This window comes from Pseudorasbora parva, chromosome 11, assembly GCF_024679245.1.
Source record: "Pseudorasbora parva isolate DD20220531a chromosome 11, ASM2467924v1, whole genome shotgun sequence".
Classification (NCBI taxonomy): Eukaryota; Metazoa; Chordata; class Actinopteri; order Cypriniformes; family Gobionidae; genus Pseudorasbora; species Pseudorasbora parva.
The window spans coordinates 23,293,942-23,312,214 of NC_090182.1; the positions used below are offsets into that span (position 1 = coordinate 23,293,942).

The window sequence follows — 18,273 nt, forward strand, 5'->3', positions numbered from 1 at the left end:
GATTGTACAATAGTCCAAAGACATTGACCTGTGTAAAGGTGAATGACTGTCAGGTGAACGAGGCAGGGTCGTGAGACTTCACAGCTGTTCGGTTTGGAGAAGGGGTGGAGCCGTGCCAGTCAGTGTGTATCACAGCCCAGTCAAGGTCAGCTCACATCAGCTATGAATAAAACATCAGTGGCCTTGGAGAAGTGCTGCAAGAAATTGAAACCTTTCATCTGAGAGGTCATGCTCGGTAGATTGAGTGAGAGAACATCTGTCTATCTTCTTCCTCCCTCTCTCGCTCGCTCGCGCTCTCTCTCTAATTTTTTTCTTTTTTTTCAAGTAATCACTTACACATTTTCGACCAGTTATGACGCATATTCCAGTGATGAAGCATCTTTACAGCTTCACTGCCGTTGGCGGAAGCCTCCCGGCCTCTGAGTGTCGGCCACGTCCCTCTGCAGGGACTGGCCGGACCACAGTCGATGACTCTCGCACTGAGAGGGGCCCATTAGAAACTGAACACCACTCACCACGACATGACCTTGACCATGCAGAGTAGACAGGACACTGCCAGATGATGGAAATAGCATCTAGAGTAGAGAAGGTGCTTCCAGGAAGAACAGGGCAGAGTGCGATATAAAACCTAGGAGGATTTTTGCCACTTTCTAAATGACTCCGTGCCCTGGGAGGTTGAGTTAGCTGGCTGAGTGATGCATTGCTTGCTACTAGAGGTATATTTATACTTTGATAATATGTAAATAGTATTTGAAAATGTTACTGCTGTATTTATGATTATAGAGTATGAGCTGTTAAAAACAATTGAATTAATTAAATGATGAGCTGATTAAATTATACAATTATGATTATATAATAATATATAATATGTATTTTATTATTTATATATTTTATAGTATTTATTAATATGTTTAATTGGCTTTTATTTTATATTTTTAGTTTACCTACGTTTAAATAATTAAATTTGACCATTTTTATAATTTTTATTTTATTTATTATTTCTAATTGGGTTTAATTTATTTTTATTTAAGTTTTAATTTTAATGATTTTAGTAAGGGTGTGCCGATCAAGTTTTTGTGCCCCTGATCCGATCCAAGCCATTGAATATTGAATATCTCCTGATATATATATTATTTTAATCAAATCAAATCGTAAGCAGTTATCAGCACACAAACATTACTAAAAATGAATCATTTTGTCATATTTTTTTCTCAATCGGTCTTTTCTTAATTGATACTAAAGGGCTGTAAAAAGATGAAGCTACATTAGTTACAGATCACTTGTCACTCACTCCTCCGAGTAGGCAACTTTTCCTCTGTGGTGTCAAGATCGGCTTCAGACTGACCTCCCAGGTCAGTCAAATGACAGATGGGCTGAAAGCAGAGCCAGAGAAATACAACATCTTTGACACATTGTATCTACTAAATCTGCTGAACGATCTACTGCTCTCTCCTGCTCACCCACCCTGCAATAACTAGATGGATACACTTACAGCTTCCCATAGTTTTCTCTGAGAGCTGACGTGAATTTCTAGAACCACATTGATGTCATGTTTTCCACACTACTTTCTGATTTTATTCTATTTATATTCCAGTATTTTTGGGATCTGTGATAGGAAATTATTTGACATAAAATACAGTCAGAATGTTCAGAATGGCATGCTATCATGCCTCATATGCAGTATGCAGTTGCAGTATGTGTGCAATGTAGAGTATGCAAATTTACGGTGTACATGGAATACCCAGATGACCTACTTCATTTGCCAAAATGTGCAGCACACAACCACTTCATTATTCATTCAGCAAATGACACCCATAAAGTAATTGTCTTTTTTTATGCCTTGACTTTATTGCCAGAAGTTAAGAGATTATTATGTGCAGTATGCTTTGTTGTACAGTATTGCATTCAGAATGTGTGTAATATTATATATATGTATGTATGTATGTATGTATGTATGTATGTATGTATGTGTTGCTATTTTATCTGTACAGGTTGTTGTAGTTGGACTGTCCTCTGTCTGGAGATTTTTGTTTAGTTTCACTCTCTACGGTATGAGAGTCTTATCTAAAATTTAAGAATAGCTTAAGTTAGAATAGCTGGGTGAGATGAGCTCAAGGAGAAGGTCAAGAGATCAGATCAATACAGAGTGAAATGCAGGTACTCAAAGCATATTGCCAAGAGTTAAAGAGAATTTCACACCTACTTTATTCCCATTTCTCATAAATATGTGTCTTAAGGCCGGCATACATATTTAATAATAATGGACTAGTGATGCTTAAGTAGAAATAGTAGGGAGGATCCAGGACTCGGAAGTCCTAAAGCGAGTTATATTAAGAGTTGTTTCTGTATGTTATATTTCTTTATTGATTTGTTTAGTTTTTATCATTTTAATAATAATACAATAAAAATATTCTTCTAAAATTATTACTATTTTGGTATAGCCATATTGAATGAATCCACTAGGTGACGAGCAGCAGACATTGTGGTGGTCACTCGGGTTATCTGTCTGTGGTGTTTTGCCAAGTAGCATTGGTCCAAACTGCAGCTCACATAAGTATTTTAAAAATGAAAGATCATCATACATGATGATGCGTTTATAATGTGTCATATTACGCAGTGTTGTCAGTCGTCATTTATTGCATTTTTATTTTCTGATAATTTTCATTAGTTTCTGCAGTTTGATTGCCCTCTCTCTTGTTTGACTGGCAAATTATCCTATAGCTTCCCTAATGTACCTTACAGGAGTGTCCTAATGTTACTTTTAAATCTAATTGACAAATACATTTTTAGCTATATTTTGATTTATGAAAAGGTTCCTCATTATTTTCTGGCTTGTTCATGTTTTTCAGGAAACAGAGCCCGATTTCAATCATTGTGCGGTATGCATTGAAGGTTATCAGCTGAACGATGTGGTTCGCATCCTGCCTTGCAAGTAAGTGTGTGTTTATTTACGTTTTATTTTGTGTAATAAGGGCATTATAATCTCCGCAATAGTCTAGTTACACGATTTCTTTCTTTCTTTTTGTTTGTTAATGAACAATAATAATATGGTAGCAGACAGTAGTAGTAGTAGTAATAGTAATTAATAATAATTATTTATATTCATTTTTATTCAGAATTTGCTCTGAAATTTCCCTTATGATGTAGATGACGATTTTTCTATCTTAACACATTAGCTTATGTTGTCTGCTGGCAAATTCTCTCTGCATTGCCCAGTGCAATTTAGTTTTCACCCCAGACTTTGAATAATGGTCCAATGACATTTGGAGAGAGAGAGAAAGGGAGATCAGGGGTCACTTGCTGTTGTGAGATGTGATTTTGTTGAGGAAATATGGCACTGCTGTGGCTGTGAATCACTGCCCCTGTCAGGCCCACTCTGCTTATTTTTAGCAGCTCAGCTTCCAGTGACCTCTAGGCAGCCAACACACAAACATAGACACTCATTTATACTTACAAACACATGCACGCTGTTCATACACAGTTTATTAAAGGATGCGACATACAGTATGCACACACAAATACACAAACATGCCCTTTCCTACAGTTTCAGACACCATCTGCTGAGTATGACCAGGTCACACAGCTGGAAGTCTGGCTGTAAATTTCCCCTTACACCAAACACATATAATGTACATGCTTGCATGTTATAACTGCTTGCATGTTGAAACATGCGGTAACTTTACAGAAAAGTTTTACAGAACAGAAATTACTGTTCTGTTCATGTTCATTCCTTCCTCTTTTTGGCAGACATATCCTTGTTGCTACTGTTTTAGAAATTGAGGTGCTTGTTTTTAAGGAGATCATTCAGTTCATCCAAAATTGAGATTTTGTTGTCATTTACTCAACCTGATGTTGCTCCAGACCTATATGACTTTCTACTCTCCGTTTTATGAAATATCTTGGACATTCTGCTCATTAACTTTTTTGTTTGATGCTAGAAAGTCATACAGGTTTTTAACCACTATAATGAACTATCTTTTTCAAATACAGTATCAGTCATCTCTCCGTGAAAGCTACCATACCGTACCATAGCATTAGTAGTTTTCTCTTTTCATCCATTCCTCACCCACTCACTCTATTTCTTTCTCTCCCTCTTTCTGTCTCTACAATTGTACAGCAGCAATGAAGCGCTAATCCAGAGCCTGGTTAATTGCATTGTTCTCTGCTTACGGCTGAATCACTGCTTCACTCCAGTCAGATCAAATAACACACTTGTGAGCTGCTGTATGTGCTGCCTCAGACAGCTGCTGACATCCAGCAACAAACCAGTCTTATACTGTTAGTCATAATGAGGATGGTTTGAATGACCATCCAGGTCTTTCAAGCATTGAAGTGCCAAAGAAATCAGCGTTTTAGGTTTTCAGGTCATGCATTAGCTAGCACACTCCCAAAAGGTGGCAAAATATATAAAGGAAAGCCAATTGACTATTCAAAAAAAATGCCCTGCCCCTAAATTCCTGTTTTGATAATAGATATCTCAACATAGGAAAGAAAACACAAAAAACTCATTGTTCGTTTCTTGGGACTTTGAGATGCCAGTGCCTCCCTGCAAAACATTATAATCTTCGATTGCAATACACAATATTGTAAGTGTATTAATAAGTATAAGTATTGGGAAACATTTTAAATTATTAAATTCAGATGTTTCAATCACTTTCACGGCCACATGTATAACATCAAGCACCTAGGCTTACAGACTGCTTCTACAAACATTTGTGAAAGAAATCACAAATGTTTTTATAAGCAAACTCTCAGATCAGTGAATTCAATTGTGGTACTGTGATAGGTTGCCACTGGACTCTAGAGCAGTGGAGACGTGTTCTCTGGAGTGACGAATCACGCTTTTCTGTCAGGAAATCCAATGGACAAGTATGGGTTTGGCGGTTGCCAGGAGAACGGTACTTGCCTCACTGCATTGTGCCTAGGCATGTGCCGATTTTCGGTAATGCGATATATCACGATAATGAATATGCACTATTATATTATATTCTATATTATCGTGGGCACTTCAAAATATCGTAAATAATAATTTAAAAACAATTATAGATTTTTTCATAATGCACTCAAGAATACTTTGCTAATCAACCGTATAAATGCTCAACACCGCTATTCTGCATCAAAGGGACAGGCGCTCAGATGTAAACAAGCCCAATGTGTGTTTGCATGACTGAACGGGTGAAGGAGACAGCTGAATGTAGTGCTGCTCAGTGACGGCAGAGGGTGCTGATGGAACGGCAGAATGCAGCGGTTACCCCGTAAACCCGCAAACAAAAGCAACTGTGCTAGTGAAGGAGTTTTTAAAACACCCATTCGTTTTTGTAATCTCAATGTTGTTCATCACAGCTCCAAATACTTAATACTTAAATACTTAATAGCCTATTTATTTTCAAATTTAAACATTGTTTTAATCTGTATTACAATATGCCCTAATGATTATAATCTTTTGGATTATTTGGATTATAAAAGACATAAGACTTCATTAGTTAACATGTTAATTCATTATTACCAAACTGACAATGAAAAATACTTATAAAGAATGAATTATTCTAAGTAATGTTAATTTCTTAGTTACTGTTTAATAACAAAATAACTTTTTAATGGACCTAAGATAAAACTAACAATGATCAGTATTTCCTAACTAACATGACCAAAAACATTATACTTTCTGTAACAAATTAGTCTTAGTTAATGCATTAAATAATGAGACCTTATATTAATTTGTTACCTGTTGTTCTTTATAGCCTAATTCTTTAATTTGTTTAATCTGTTTAAAATTGTACTTTTACAGCTATGGAAAAAATTGAGACCACTTAACATTAATTTCTCTTAATTTTTTCCAGAGCTGTATAAATTTGTGGTGCATTGTATTATTGTATTTAAACATTCAGTTATTTTTGTTATTACAAAAATAGTTCTTAAAGCTGTTATGCTATGACAACACTTTTTTTACAACTTATTTCAACATCGTGATAATATCGTATACCATGATAAAAGCTTCGCAATTAATCGCAACATGAAAAATTGATATTGGCACATGCCTAATTGTGCCATGATTAATGTTTGATGGAGGGGGGATTATGGTATGGGTTTGTTTTTCAGGGGTTGGGCTTGGCCTCTTGGTTACAGTGAAAGGACCTCTAATGCTTCAGCATGTCTAGACATTTTGGACAATTTTGTGCTTCCAACTTTGTGGGAACAGTTTGGAGATGGCCCCTTCCTGTTCCAACATGATATAACGCAAGGTCCACAAAGACATGGATGAGCGAGTTTGGTGTGGAGAAACTTGAGCTTGAAACTAGAGCAGAGACTGCAAGACAGGCCTTCTCATCCAACATCAGTGCCTGACCTCACAAATGCGCTTCTCGAAAAATTATTTTTCAAAAATTCCCATAAACACTCCTACACCTTTTGTGGAATGCCTTCCCAGAAGATTGGTTTATAGATTTTAACCGGAATTACTGGAATAGCCAAACCCATTAATCATAAAGGGGTGTCCACATACTTTTGAAGATATAGTTTATTTTTAAATTTACAGAATAAAACAATATCCATTGAGAATTGATTTTTAACCATTATAATTTGATTCATATTAGAAAAAATAATATTAGAAAAACTCAATTAGAATTGAGAAAAAAAAATTAATATAAGCTAAACTAAAACATTTTGGATTTTAGCCTTGGTGAGCATAACAGACTTGACCCCAAACCATTGAATGGTAGTGAGACAAGTTAACATCTTTTCTTATCTTATTCCTTCTTGACGTGAGTATATCTGCTCTCTTAAGCATAAGCATCTCCAGCCACAATCAATAACTCATAGCAGAAGTAATGGCAGTACACTTGACCTAGCCTTGGCCATTCAATTTACGTCCTAGTGCATTAGCTTCGCTGTTTCTCCTCTGACTTTCTTAGGGGTGTGCCCTTCCCTTCATGGATCTGTCTGACTGCATATGCATGTGAGACGGTAACTGTAAAAGAATACAGCACATAAAGATCGGCCCAGACATGTAGAGCTGGTCTGTCGTATGGCATGCATCTCTTTAGTATACTTTGTGTTGTAAGCACCCTCATTATTAATTCATTTGACCCTTGTTTGCATGTTCACCATCCAAGAAAATGAATCTTTGTAGGAGCTTTGTTTGCACAGCGCTTTGTTGCAGGATAATTTCAGAAGCATGCATCCTCTCAACACCAGTTAATAACAGTATGTCAGACACACTTAGCATTATTTGACATCCTTAGATAACCCCTCTCAAATGTGTTGCTGCTGCTGTATTTCACTATCTCTCCTGTCCAGTAGGTTTGTTCAAATTCCATTTAAAATATTTTTTGAAACAATTTGTGGCTGAGGAATATGGCTTTATTTCTGTCGGGACTTATGTAATAGAAATTTCCAGCATCATTACTCCAGTCTTCAGTCACATCCTTTAGAAAGAAACATGTCTTACTATTATCAGTGTTCAATGCAGTTGTGCTGATGCATGTTTTTGCACTGACCTCAAACTTTTAAAAAGTTGTGTATTTATTTAATGTCTTTTGTGTCAAAACTCATTTATCATATATTAAAATGTAAAAAATATGCGTAAGTAAACAGTGCTGTTTATTACCATGTATTGTTATATCTGTGCATAAATGATAAATATGATTATATAAGAACCTTTAAGCATTATTTTAGATATAAATTGCCCAGCTCTATGATGCAGTGAGAAAGATTCCTGCAATCTTTTGAGCCACAATAACTGCCTTGTCTCTAGCATGAGATTCAATGGCTGGCTTGTGCCGACAATCTCCCTCATGAAGAGGGTTTCCGCTGTCGAGAGCCCAGGGTCTTTCCTGGAGTAAACACAGCTCAGATTGTGCAGCAGCCGGATATTAGGAGGAGGAGAAGACACTCAACAGCTCTCTTTGAAAGCTCATGTTGCTCCTTTGAAGTCCACCAGCTTCTTGCTTTTAATCTGCCCCTCTCTCTCTCTCCTCTCTCTGATTGTAATATAAATGTGTAATGTGCTTTTACATGTAATGTCCTTCTTGCTCCAGTGTTCTTAGAACAGTTTCAAACATTTATTGTAGCTGCGAATAATTATGGTGAAATCAAAGGCTTGATTCTGTGTTTTATGGTCTTGCATTTTTATAATGGCAAAAGAGAGATTAGAAAGGTTTTATTCATGAATATTTGTCGTGTCAGTCACATCCAAATGTATAATAATGTCAACTGAGGATTACACCATGCAGAAGTGCTTTGTGTGGCTATCATAATGTTTTCATCTTCTCTTTAGGCATGTCTTCCATAAAATGTGTGTGGATCCATGGCTAAATGAGCACTGCACCTGTCCCATGTGTAAACTCAACATCCTGAAAGCTCTGGGGGTTATGGTGAGCTCACACTCGCACTCGCACACTTACACACAGTTACCCAACTGTAATTGACATGTATTGATAAGATAATTATATTTACTATAAAGATTAAGGTAATTATATTATCTTAATAAATAAACATTTATTGTATAAATAATACACAATTAAAAAAATATCTACTCAACCTTACCCCTAAAAGAAAACCTGCATTTTTAGAAATTAGGGGGGGTGGGGGACCTTTGTTTACTTTATTATTATTATTATTATTATTATTTCTAAGGCCTATACAAAGGTTTTTTTTTAATTTATTGTTATCTTCTGGGACCAAATGTACAACTAAGTGTAAACACAACAGACACATTGATCTCAGAGGGCAGCAGGTTATGACATTCATAAGGCTCTTATTTGATTTGTTATGATTTTATCATGATTTATCCTCTTGAAAATAACATCAAGCCCCATAGTTTGGTTGGGATAGATTGCCTGAATTATTACAGAACTGAGAGTGTAAAGACATTACTGTTTAAAAAAAGTGTTGCTGGTTACAACAGTGCACAACTCCACACGTTATAAAGTCATTTGGGCTATAATCTTTGCTGCAGGAGTAAAGGATTTATGATTCAGTAGCTCCCTCTGGTGGTTACTTTAATCATTGTGCAATTTTAATGTCATGGCTGAAATTCAGTGCTGTAAACCGTTCTCCTTTTTTTATCTTGAGATGTGATTTGTGAAAATGTGACCTTGGACCACAAAACCAGTCATAAATCGCACTTGTATATTTGTGGCAATAGCCAACAATACATTGTATAGGTGAAAATTATAGATTTTTATTTTATGCCCAAAATCATTAGGATATTAAGTAAAAAATCATGTTCCATGAAGATATTTTGTAAATGTGGGTATATATATATATATATATATATATATATATATATATATATATATATATATATATATATATATATATATATATATATATATATATATATATTATACACAAATGTATTATTTATAGTAATATGCATTGCTAAGGACTTTATTTAGACAACTTTAAAGGGAATTTTCTCAATATTTAGACTTTTTTTTGCACACTCAGATTCCAGATTTTTAGTCAGGCCAGTCACTGTTTTTGTGGTCCAGGGTCACACATAATGTCTAGAATTGCAATTTGACTTAGACATTTATGCACTTGTAGCCCAACCTGCCCTGCGTGGACAACATGGCTTTTGACATGGACCGGATGTCCCGCAGTCAGACTTCCAGTCAGAGGACAGCACTGGTGGACCTGTCCTCTGAGACCAGCATTAGTCTGGAGCCCCTGCGCCACTCCAGTTCCTCCCAGCTCACCTCCGACGAAGAGCTCATTCCTCGCACTGGAGAGATCAACATCGCTGTCACTAGTAAGAGCAAGGATTATTCTCTTATGTCTTTTCTGGGTGTTTTTAAAGGTGAAGTGTGTCATTTCTGCATCACTAAACTGAATTGCAAAAATAAGGGTTGTTTTAAAACAGACTTGGGGAATATTAGAAAATTGGGAAAATGATCATGCACTTCCCCTTTAAGCTTCTCCCTGTCACCTTTATTTTCTCACCTCCCTCCCACGTTCGTCTTCATTTCCTCCCCAGCGGGAGGTTAGCTTTCCTTACTTCAGTGTGCTGACTGCATCTCTCCACCTGCTGCTGAGGCTGAGCTCAGTGATGTGAGCAGGTGTCTGTGCTCAAACACAGTGTGTCCTGCCCTTTTACTGCAATAAATGTCATTGTGTGTTTGTCATAGCACTCTGTGTCTCTCCTTTAACATATAAAAACAATTTATAAATTATACATAATTTTTATATAGTCATTATCATTAAATAAAAATAGGGATGTAACAATACACTTGTGTAATGATTTAATACAATTCATATTAAAATATTAATATTATTGTATGTTTTCAGGACCCACACATATATTCCCCCATTTGGATCATTATACATTATATTCACCATTATGTAGTCATATGTGATGCACTGAAACTCCATAAACTTAATTTTTTCCCCCTCACGCAGTACTCATGCTTTGGATGCAGACATCTCTTAACTAAGCCAATAGCACTGACTCTCCCGGTGCTCGCTATGTCCCACCTCTCCCGCTATTAATGCACTATACATATAAGAATAAACCATCTAAAACACTTTGAATAATCATACTACTAACACAAAATGTGATCTGGTGATTCAAATTATGTTAGCTCTTTCACTTCACTTTCCAAGGAGTGTGTGTGCTTTAAATGAGCAATGCAATCAATCACAGTTCTAATTTCAAGAAAACGTGTCAGAATGACTACTCAAACTGTAAATACGTAGTTGGCTCATCCAAAAAATGTAATTCTGCATTTACTCACTCTCATGTTGTTTTAGCGTGTCACGCAACATGAAGGTCCGTGTTTACTACAGTAAATCCGTCAGGCCATCATGTCTCTTCAGAAGACCACGTGATTAGTTATTTTTACGATGACTTTATGACACTTTTGATATCAGGAATTGAATGGAGGAATGAAGAGACTGAAATCTCTCAGGTTTCATAAAAATATCTTCATTTGTGTTTGAAAGTTAAACTAAACGACATGTGGGATAAAACAAACTATATCAAGAATCATGTCACATCAATAATTCATATCGTCACGTTTTTATATCTACTTCAGGATGATCACTTTGTTGAGTTTTGAATTTTTTTAATAACAAGCTGTACTTTATTGATTACATATTCTTAAAGTCTAACTATGCCAATTTTCAATCTACTTTATATTTTTGCAATGTTGGTAGTCTATAGTGAACAATGTTTACTCATTTGCCCGTTTAGTTGAAAAACGATGGCAAAAGCTTTCTCATCCAGTGGGTGACAGTATTTTCCTTCCGGGGGTTAGGTGGAGCTGACAGATCAGCAGGGTCCGGGTCATCAGGGTCATCCAGTTTGAAATGTTGAATACAAATTAGATTGTAGACTAAATATTGAATACAAAAATGACTTTCCGTTGCAGTGTTCTCTCCCTATTTACAATTCTATGGAGCCTTTAGGCCAGGGGCGGGGAACGTTGATCCTGGGGGGCCACGCGCTTGCACAAAAAGAAAACTCACCTGCCTGCAACTTTAGTAATCCTGAAGGCATTGATTAGCTTCAGGTGTGTTTGATTAGTGTTGGAGTTGAACTCTGCAGGACACTGGCCCTCCAGGATCAACGTTCCCCACCCATGCTTTAGGCACTGCTCAGCGTGCTGGATCATTCACTGGAAACCGAAAGTAACTCACTCTCTATAAACCTTTACTCTTTGAATTCTTGAACCCGAAAACAATACAAGTCGACAACATTATGACTAAAACTTTGCTGCAAAGTATTTCCTACTTGATTCTGGAAAGTGTGTCCATAGCAGACTGGAGTGGTTCATGAATCATGAATCATGCACAACGTGCTGTATGGGTGTTGACATTTTACTACCAAAAAAGGATGACAACAGACTTTTTCCTCTCTTTTTTCCTCTGTAGTTAGGTAGAACCGATTTCAGTCTTTCTAGTCAGCCAAGTTTTATTGAAAGCCCATTTTTCCAGCAGTGAAGTACCCATTTTACATTTTAGTTGATGTTTATATGTCATAATACACACATTTATATGGTAAAATGGTTAAACGTTTTAACAGAAAGTTCCTTTTGCTTAACTTGATATTGCTTGACAAAAACAGCTTAATTGTTGCACTATGCATCCACCCCTAGTAATAGCCCTTAGACCTTCATCAAAATCAAAATATAAGTTGGGTTTAAATAGCAGTCAGTCACCCTTAGTGTTTAGGTTGTGCCAGCATTTTTAAGCAGAATATACAGAGCCACACATGTTAAGTGCAGTGAAACTAAACTAAAGAACAGAAAAGTGCATAATAAGTAAATGCTCACAGGACTACACACCGTTGCTGCAGAAACAGATGTAAGGTAATTATGGTTTGTGAGATAATTTATTACTTACCAACCATTTGTCCTGGTGCTATGTCTTTAAAATATTATGTTCAGCAGTTGTAACCCCTCCCGTTGGCTTCTGTTTGTATTATAGTGATTAATTATGTTAAAGAACCCCAAGCAGGTGTAACACTTGAACAGCTCTGCAATTTATTAAAGTGTTTTTGGTTTCTTTCTAAAACTGCAGTGGTCTCTGTTTTACAGATGCTTTTGACTACATTCTATTTGTTCACACAGTTATACAGATGCATCTAAAAAATCCCTTAATATCCGTTAGTCCTTAAACAAAAAAGCTTCCATGTGGAATGTTAAGCTGCTACTGCTGCTGCATCTTCTAATGACTCGGTCTTCCTAACAGATCTTTGCTGCTATGTAAATGCCTGGCTAAACCAGCACTAAGCGCCATGTGCTCTGATTGTGTGCCACGTTCCGTTTCTCTCTCGTTTTATCTGCCGTGTTTGCGATCAACGCTTGCCTATGGCTTCCTCTCCTGTTCCACGGATTAGAGAAGTGTTCCTCTTTTCTTCACGCCTCCATCTGTCTCCAGTTTCCTCTTCTCTTCGGCTCTCTGTCGAGATGATACCATGGCCCCGCCCCCAACAGAAAATGACCCCTCCCCCTTTACTCTGTTAACAGAAGAGTGGTTTATTGTTGCCAGCTTCGGGGTCCTCTCTGCTCTCACACTTTGTTACATGATCATCAGAGCCACCGCCAGCTCCCCCACCGATGAGTGAGTATTTATAGGTCAAGATTATCTTTTGCAAGATGACATAGCATCCCAAAATACATTACCAATGAGTTGTACTATACGCTTCTAAGAGTAAATACAAAGTGTCATAGTGTAATGCAAATGTAACAAATATGAGTTTTATCATTATTTTATATTCTATTTATTTAGATATATCATGTCTGGATCGAAGTAACTTTTTTTAATAATGATCTGTATCTTTTACAGCCTGAAGTTGGAATGAAGATGATTTCTGAAGTTCTGATTTCTAAAAATAGAAGTGCATCCTGATAAGGAAAGTTGAAGTCCACTTCATACGCATGCATTGATAGTGTTAATAGAGCTAACGTTCTTCTCTGTAGATGTGAAGATGTTATAAGACTTTCACTGGATTATATTGCTGATTAAAGGTGGGGTAAGTGCTATCAGGAAACCATTGTTGGTATTTCAAATCACCAAAACAAACACGCCCCTACCCCCAAAAGGGGTCTCGTCCCTATTTTGATAGCTCCGCCCCACACATACGTAACCCAGGCAACGACTGTGGCGGAATCTGAGTGTAATTAATCCAGGTCAAATATTCAATGAAAAAGTCACCCCTTCCATCACAAAAACACAAACCATTCTCATGAACAACTCGATAGCTACACGGGCATGAAAGTCCAACTGACGACATATTACAATTTTGACCAGATTAGAGTAATATGACAATATTACAGTTATAGCGATCACAAAAACACAAACCGTTCTCATGAACAACTCGATAGTACATGGGCATGACAGTCCAACTAAAGAACATTATTACATTTATGACCAGATTAGAGTTATAGCAATTACAAAACACAAACATTTCTCATGAACAACTCTATAGTACACAAGCATGACAGTCCAGCTAACGACATATTTCAATTATGACAAGATTAGGATTATATAGATCATGAAAAGAGGAAACAAACATATATTAGGAGTATAGTATCTTGCTTGTTGGACACGTTTTGTGAGCTGACGCTTGAAACAGACAGTGAGGAGATTTAGATGCTCCATACGGTGTGGAGCTGAACAGGTCTTTATCATCACTGAAGTGAGCAACAATATGATCACAAATGGACAAACAACCAATCATGACACAGAAGCATATTCAAGCAAATGCCAGCATATATTAGTTCTCGGCTAATGTGTGTTATGTACATTGTGTGTTTTGAATAATGACGTGCACTCTCTTCTCACCATCATTATTAGACACGGCCCTTACCTGCTGATTGGCTACAAGTTTGTTATTCCACTCGCCCGAGTCCTTTTTCTAAAACGGTTTTGAAATAACACTTACCCCACCTTTAACTTCTGTTAACTTGATTGCTTTATTTAATAAGCCCTTTTTTGTTGTTTTTTTTAAATTTTATATAGTGCTAAATGTTAAATGAGTAGAAATGTTAAATGTGTTTAAATGTGTACATATATATATATATTTTTTTTTTCAAATCCTTTGGTTCATCTTTGCCATGTAAACATTTTTTAAAGGCATTTGTGTGTGTATTAAAATTGCTTTGTGCAAACTTTGTTGTGCTGAAAGTTAGTAGTTACTAGTTCTAGTTTTATTCCTTGATATTGTTTTGATGCTTCTGTCTCCCGCTCCCTTACCATGGTGAGACTCCTGAATCAAATTCTCACACATTTATTAGACATACAGTATTGATTTGCTGCAGCATATTCCAACTCTAAAGTTTATTTCAGCAGTGCCTTGCAGAAAGTCAAGCTAAGAGCACCACATCTATGAGGACAGTTTTTGCGTTTTGTTTTGAATAAGCCTAACCTTTAATGCACACAGGTAGAGATTGTGTAACTCAAGGTCAGAGTTTAGTTGGTTACTTAAAACATTTGAATAAGCTAATGAAGGATTACTTGGAGTTTTTGTATAATGTACATTATTAGTCCTCTTTCTGCAGTCATTTGAATACAAGACGTTAAAGGTACACTGTATAACTTTTGTCCCTCTAGTGGTTAAAAAACAAAAATGCATGCATTTTATAGAAGAATATTGTTTTAGTTGTGCTTCAACTCTGCGTGACTGTGGATGAATATGACCCTTCACAATAGATAATGCTTTCGATTGAACTGTTAGAAAGATGAATACAGTATGGCAATTTATGTTCAGTAAAATATCTTGTGTGACACGCAAGCAGGACGCCAGAGAGCCCTCATATGCCGCCATCGTCGTCGTCTTCTTCAGATTATTATTATTATTAATTTATTATAATAATAACAATGATGATAATAGGCTACACTTTTTAAAAAAGATTCTGCTCTTTAAAATATTAGTTTTCATCTTGGCAATAACAACATAACAATAATTAAATCAAAACATGTCAAAACAGACGAAGACAAAGGCTTATTATTTCTGTTATTTCTATTATTCTTATTAGGCTATTATTAATATTAATATTATTAAATAAATGTAGCCTACAATACGGTATATATATTTCATGGTACTAAACAATATTCACTTCTAATTATGCACAGTTTATTTCTATTTAGGCCTGTATTATTTCTATACATGTACTTGTTTTTGGGGACTTTTATCAGGACACAAATGTGTATAATGACATTGGTATGACACAGGTACAAGGGGGTGGTGAAATATGAGGACATAATTACACATATCCCCACTTTTCAAAAGGCTTATATCATACAAGATATTTTTTTGAGAAAGTAAAAATGCAGAATGTTTCGGATGGGTAGGTTGTGATGGGTAGGTTTAGGAGTAGGGGCAGTATAGGGGATAGAAAATATGGTTTGTACAGTATAAACCATTACGCCTATGGAATGTCCCCACATTTCACAAAAACAAATGTGTATGTGTAACAAATGAAAATAAATAAATAAATCATGATCTCAACCATGATCTCCTTCAAAGCACTCCAAAGCAGGTGTCACGGTAATGAAAAGGTAATTCCAGGACCTCAGAACTGAATACAGAGTGCTTAAATGGTCCCATAAGTTCCTGCAAGAACCGTAACGACTGTCAGTGGTTCCACCAGTAACCCTACTATAGGAGAAAGAGCTTTGAGGCACTTCAGATGCATTTTGAAGTTCCTTGAGTACCCCATAAGATATTTGCCACCTTTAGTTTTTACTGTGTACTTTGCATTTACAACATTTCAGATCCCTCAGTTCAGTGCATCTCCAAAAACCCAAGCTTATGATGATTCTCATTTAATTAAGGACTCTGTACCAATCTTATTGTGCCTTCTTAGAGGAGTTCAAGATTTAGCGTCTTGAAAAAAAAACTAACATATGCCACTTCCACACCTTGCACACATTAAAGTAGCCGGATCAACGTTTCTCTATTTACAAATATGAGGAGACGCACACACACTCACAGGCACGTAACATATACGCAATGTCCCATGAAAACCATCTCGGCAGGTAGTAATAAACTGTTATAATAGTGAATCAGGGTAAGACCAACACATGTTTTTGAAACATGGCTTGATGTATTGAATTTCATTTTTGGAAGTTTTGAACATAAAGAGTTAGTGTAGTCTGCAGTTCTTGCAGTTCAGTCTAGACAATATCAATAAAATAAAATAATGTAGACCTGGAACACACAGTACATGCCACTTAAATCACATAATTGTATAATCACAAAACACATACACGAACACTTCCATAAAGAACTGGCTTCCACTGAGGTTGATGTAAATGATTTGGTCTGGTGTCAAGGACATAATAAGTGTTGATTACACGTAACAGACTGCCATTGATTTTGTGCTGAGATGAAATGTCAGATTTGAGCCCAATCTCTATGCTGGAAGGTAAATAAGTCTTTTCAGTCTGAGCAGAATCCTACATATTTTATTAACATTCAGCAGAATCATTTCTTCTTTCATCTTGCTCATTTCTATCCCCCTGTTGTACACAAAAACTTAACATTATCTCAAATGTCTTGCATCACGGTTTAACCCCCTCATTTTTGTCGTTTGTCTGTTTTCAGGTGGTCATTTCTTCAACCGTAATTCTGTGTCTCCACGCAGCGTAGTTTGTGAGATGGAGCTTCCAGACATCCAGGCGTCACTGGACATGTATGATGACAACAAATCCTGAGGACACGCATCTCCTCCACCTCAAGCCCATTCCTCCATCGTCCTCTCCCCGACCCCAGACTATGGGGATCAACCTTTATGAGTGTGAAATGGAGTATTGACAGTGATAACACTGACTCTGGCGATAAACTCTACTACTGTAGAATGATCTTATAGCGATCGGTCGCCTCAAGCGGATGTGATTGGACTATTGCACCATCATCAGCCTCCTTACACTTTTACACTTATTTTTCTCTCTTACTTTTTGAAAGACTATTTCAAAAGACATCTTTTCACAGACGGCTGTGGGAAGTACCTCTTAGTTCATGTCTTTGGCATCCTCAGTTAGCCACACGTCATCTCGGCCGTTGTCTCTTGTATGTCATTTGCTGACCGTTTTTACGTTCCAGTGCTTACTATTGTCCCAGATGGGGAAAATTCTCGTGGACGGTCATAAAAGCAGGCTTGGAAACGGGCTTTGAGCCTTTATAGAAGAGCTGTCTGCTTTGCATCTCTGCTTTTGTAGCTAAACAGTGTCTCAGATGCAAACAAACTCGTCCTTCATATGCTCAAATGCTGCAGCTTCACGTTTAGTGCTGGCCTGTTAGCACTTGAAACTCCTCGACAAATCCTCGTTACTTCCTCGTAGAAATATACAGTATTTCTGTGTACATAGAGTGAAAATGTTTTAAACATGTATTTAAAGAAAATCCTATGGAATACCTTCAGCGAATACTAATCAGTTCCAAGGAAGGGGACCTTATATATATATATATATATATATATATATATATATATATATATATATATATATATATATATATATATATATATATATATATATATATATATATATATATATATATATATATATATATGTATATGTGTATATATATATGTATATGTATATATATGTATGTGTGTGTATATATATATATATATATATATATATATATATATATATATATATATATATATACATACACACACATACATACACATACATACACACACACACCGTATTTGCATATTATAATTAATACAATATATATATATATATCTCTCTCAAGTGGCCTCTTAGCACAGTTTGTCTTTCCTGGATCTTGTCCGTGCACAAGAGTGTCTATTTTGT

The 18,273-nt window shown here is 36.3% G+C and overlaps 1 protein-coding gene across 2 annotated transcripts in view; it reads left to right on the forward strand.

Moving 5' to 3' along the window:
- rnf130 (ring finger protein 130) overlaps positions 1-17,915 on the forward strand; it is a 64,867-nt gene extending 46,952 nt beyond the window's left edge. Inside the window, exons 6-10 of one of the 2 annotated variants that reach the window (XM_067457428.1) lie at positions 2,850-2,932; positions 8,276-8,372; positions 9,550-9,754; positions 12,972-13,065; positions 13,291-14,570. In XM_067457428.1, coding sequence (XP_067313529.1) covers positions 2,850-2,932; positions 8,276-8,372; positions 9,550-9,754; positions 12,972-13,065; positions 13,291-13,306 — 495 coding nt within the window. In that variant the 3' untranslated portion in view covers positions 13,307-14,570. Of the gene's footprint in view, positions 1-2,849; positions 2,933-8,275; positions 8,373-9,549; positions 9,755-12,971; positions 13,066-13,290; positions 14,571-17,053 lie in introns of those variants that run through there. The other variant, XM_067457427.1, reaches the window with a different exon arrangement.
- Positions 17,916-18,273: the final 358 nt, after the last annotated feature.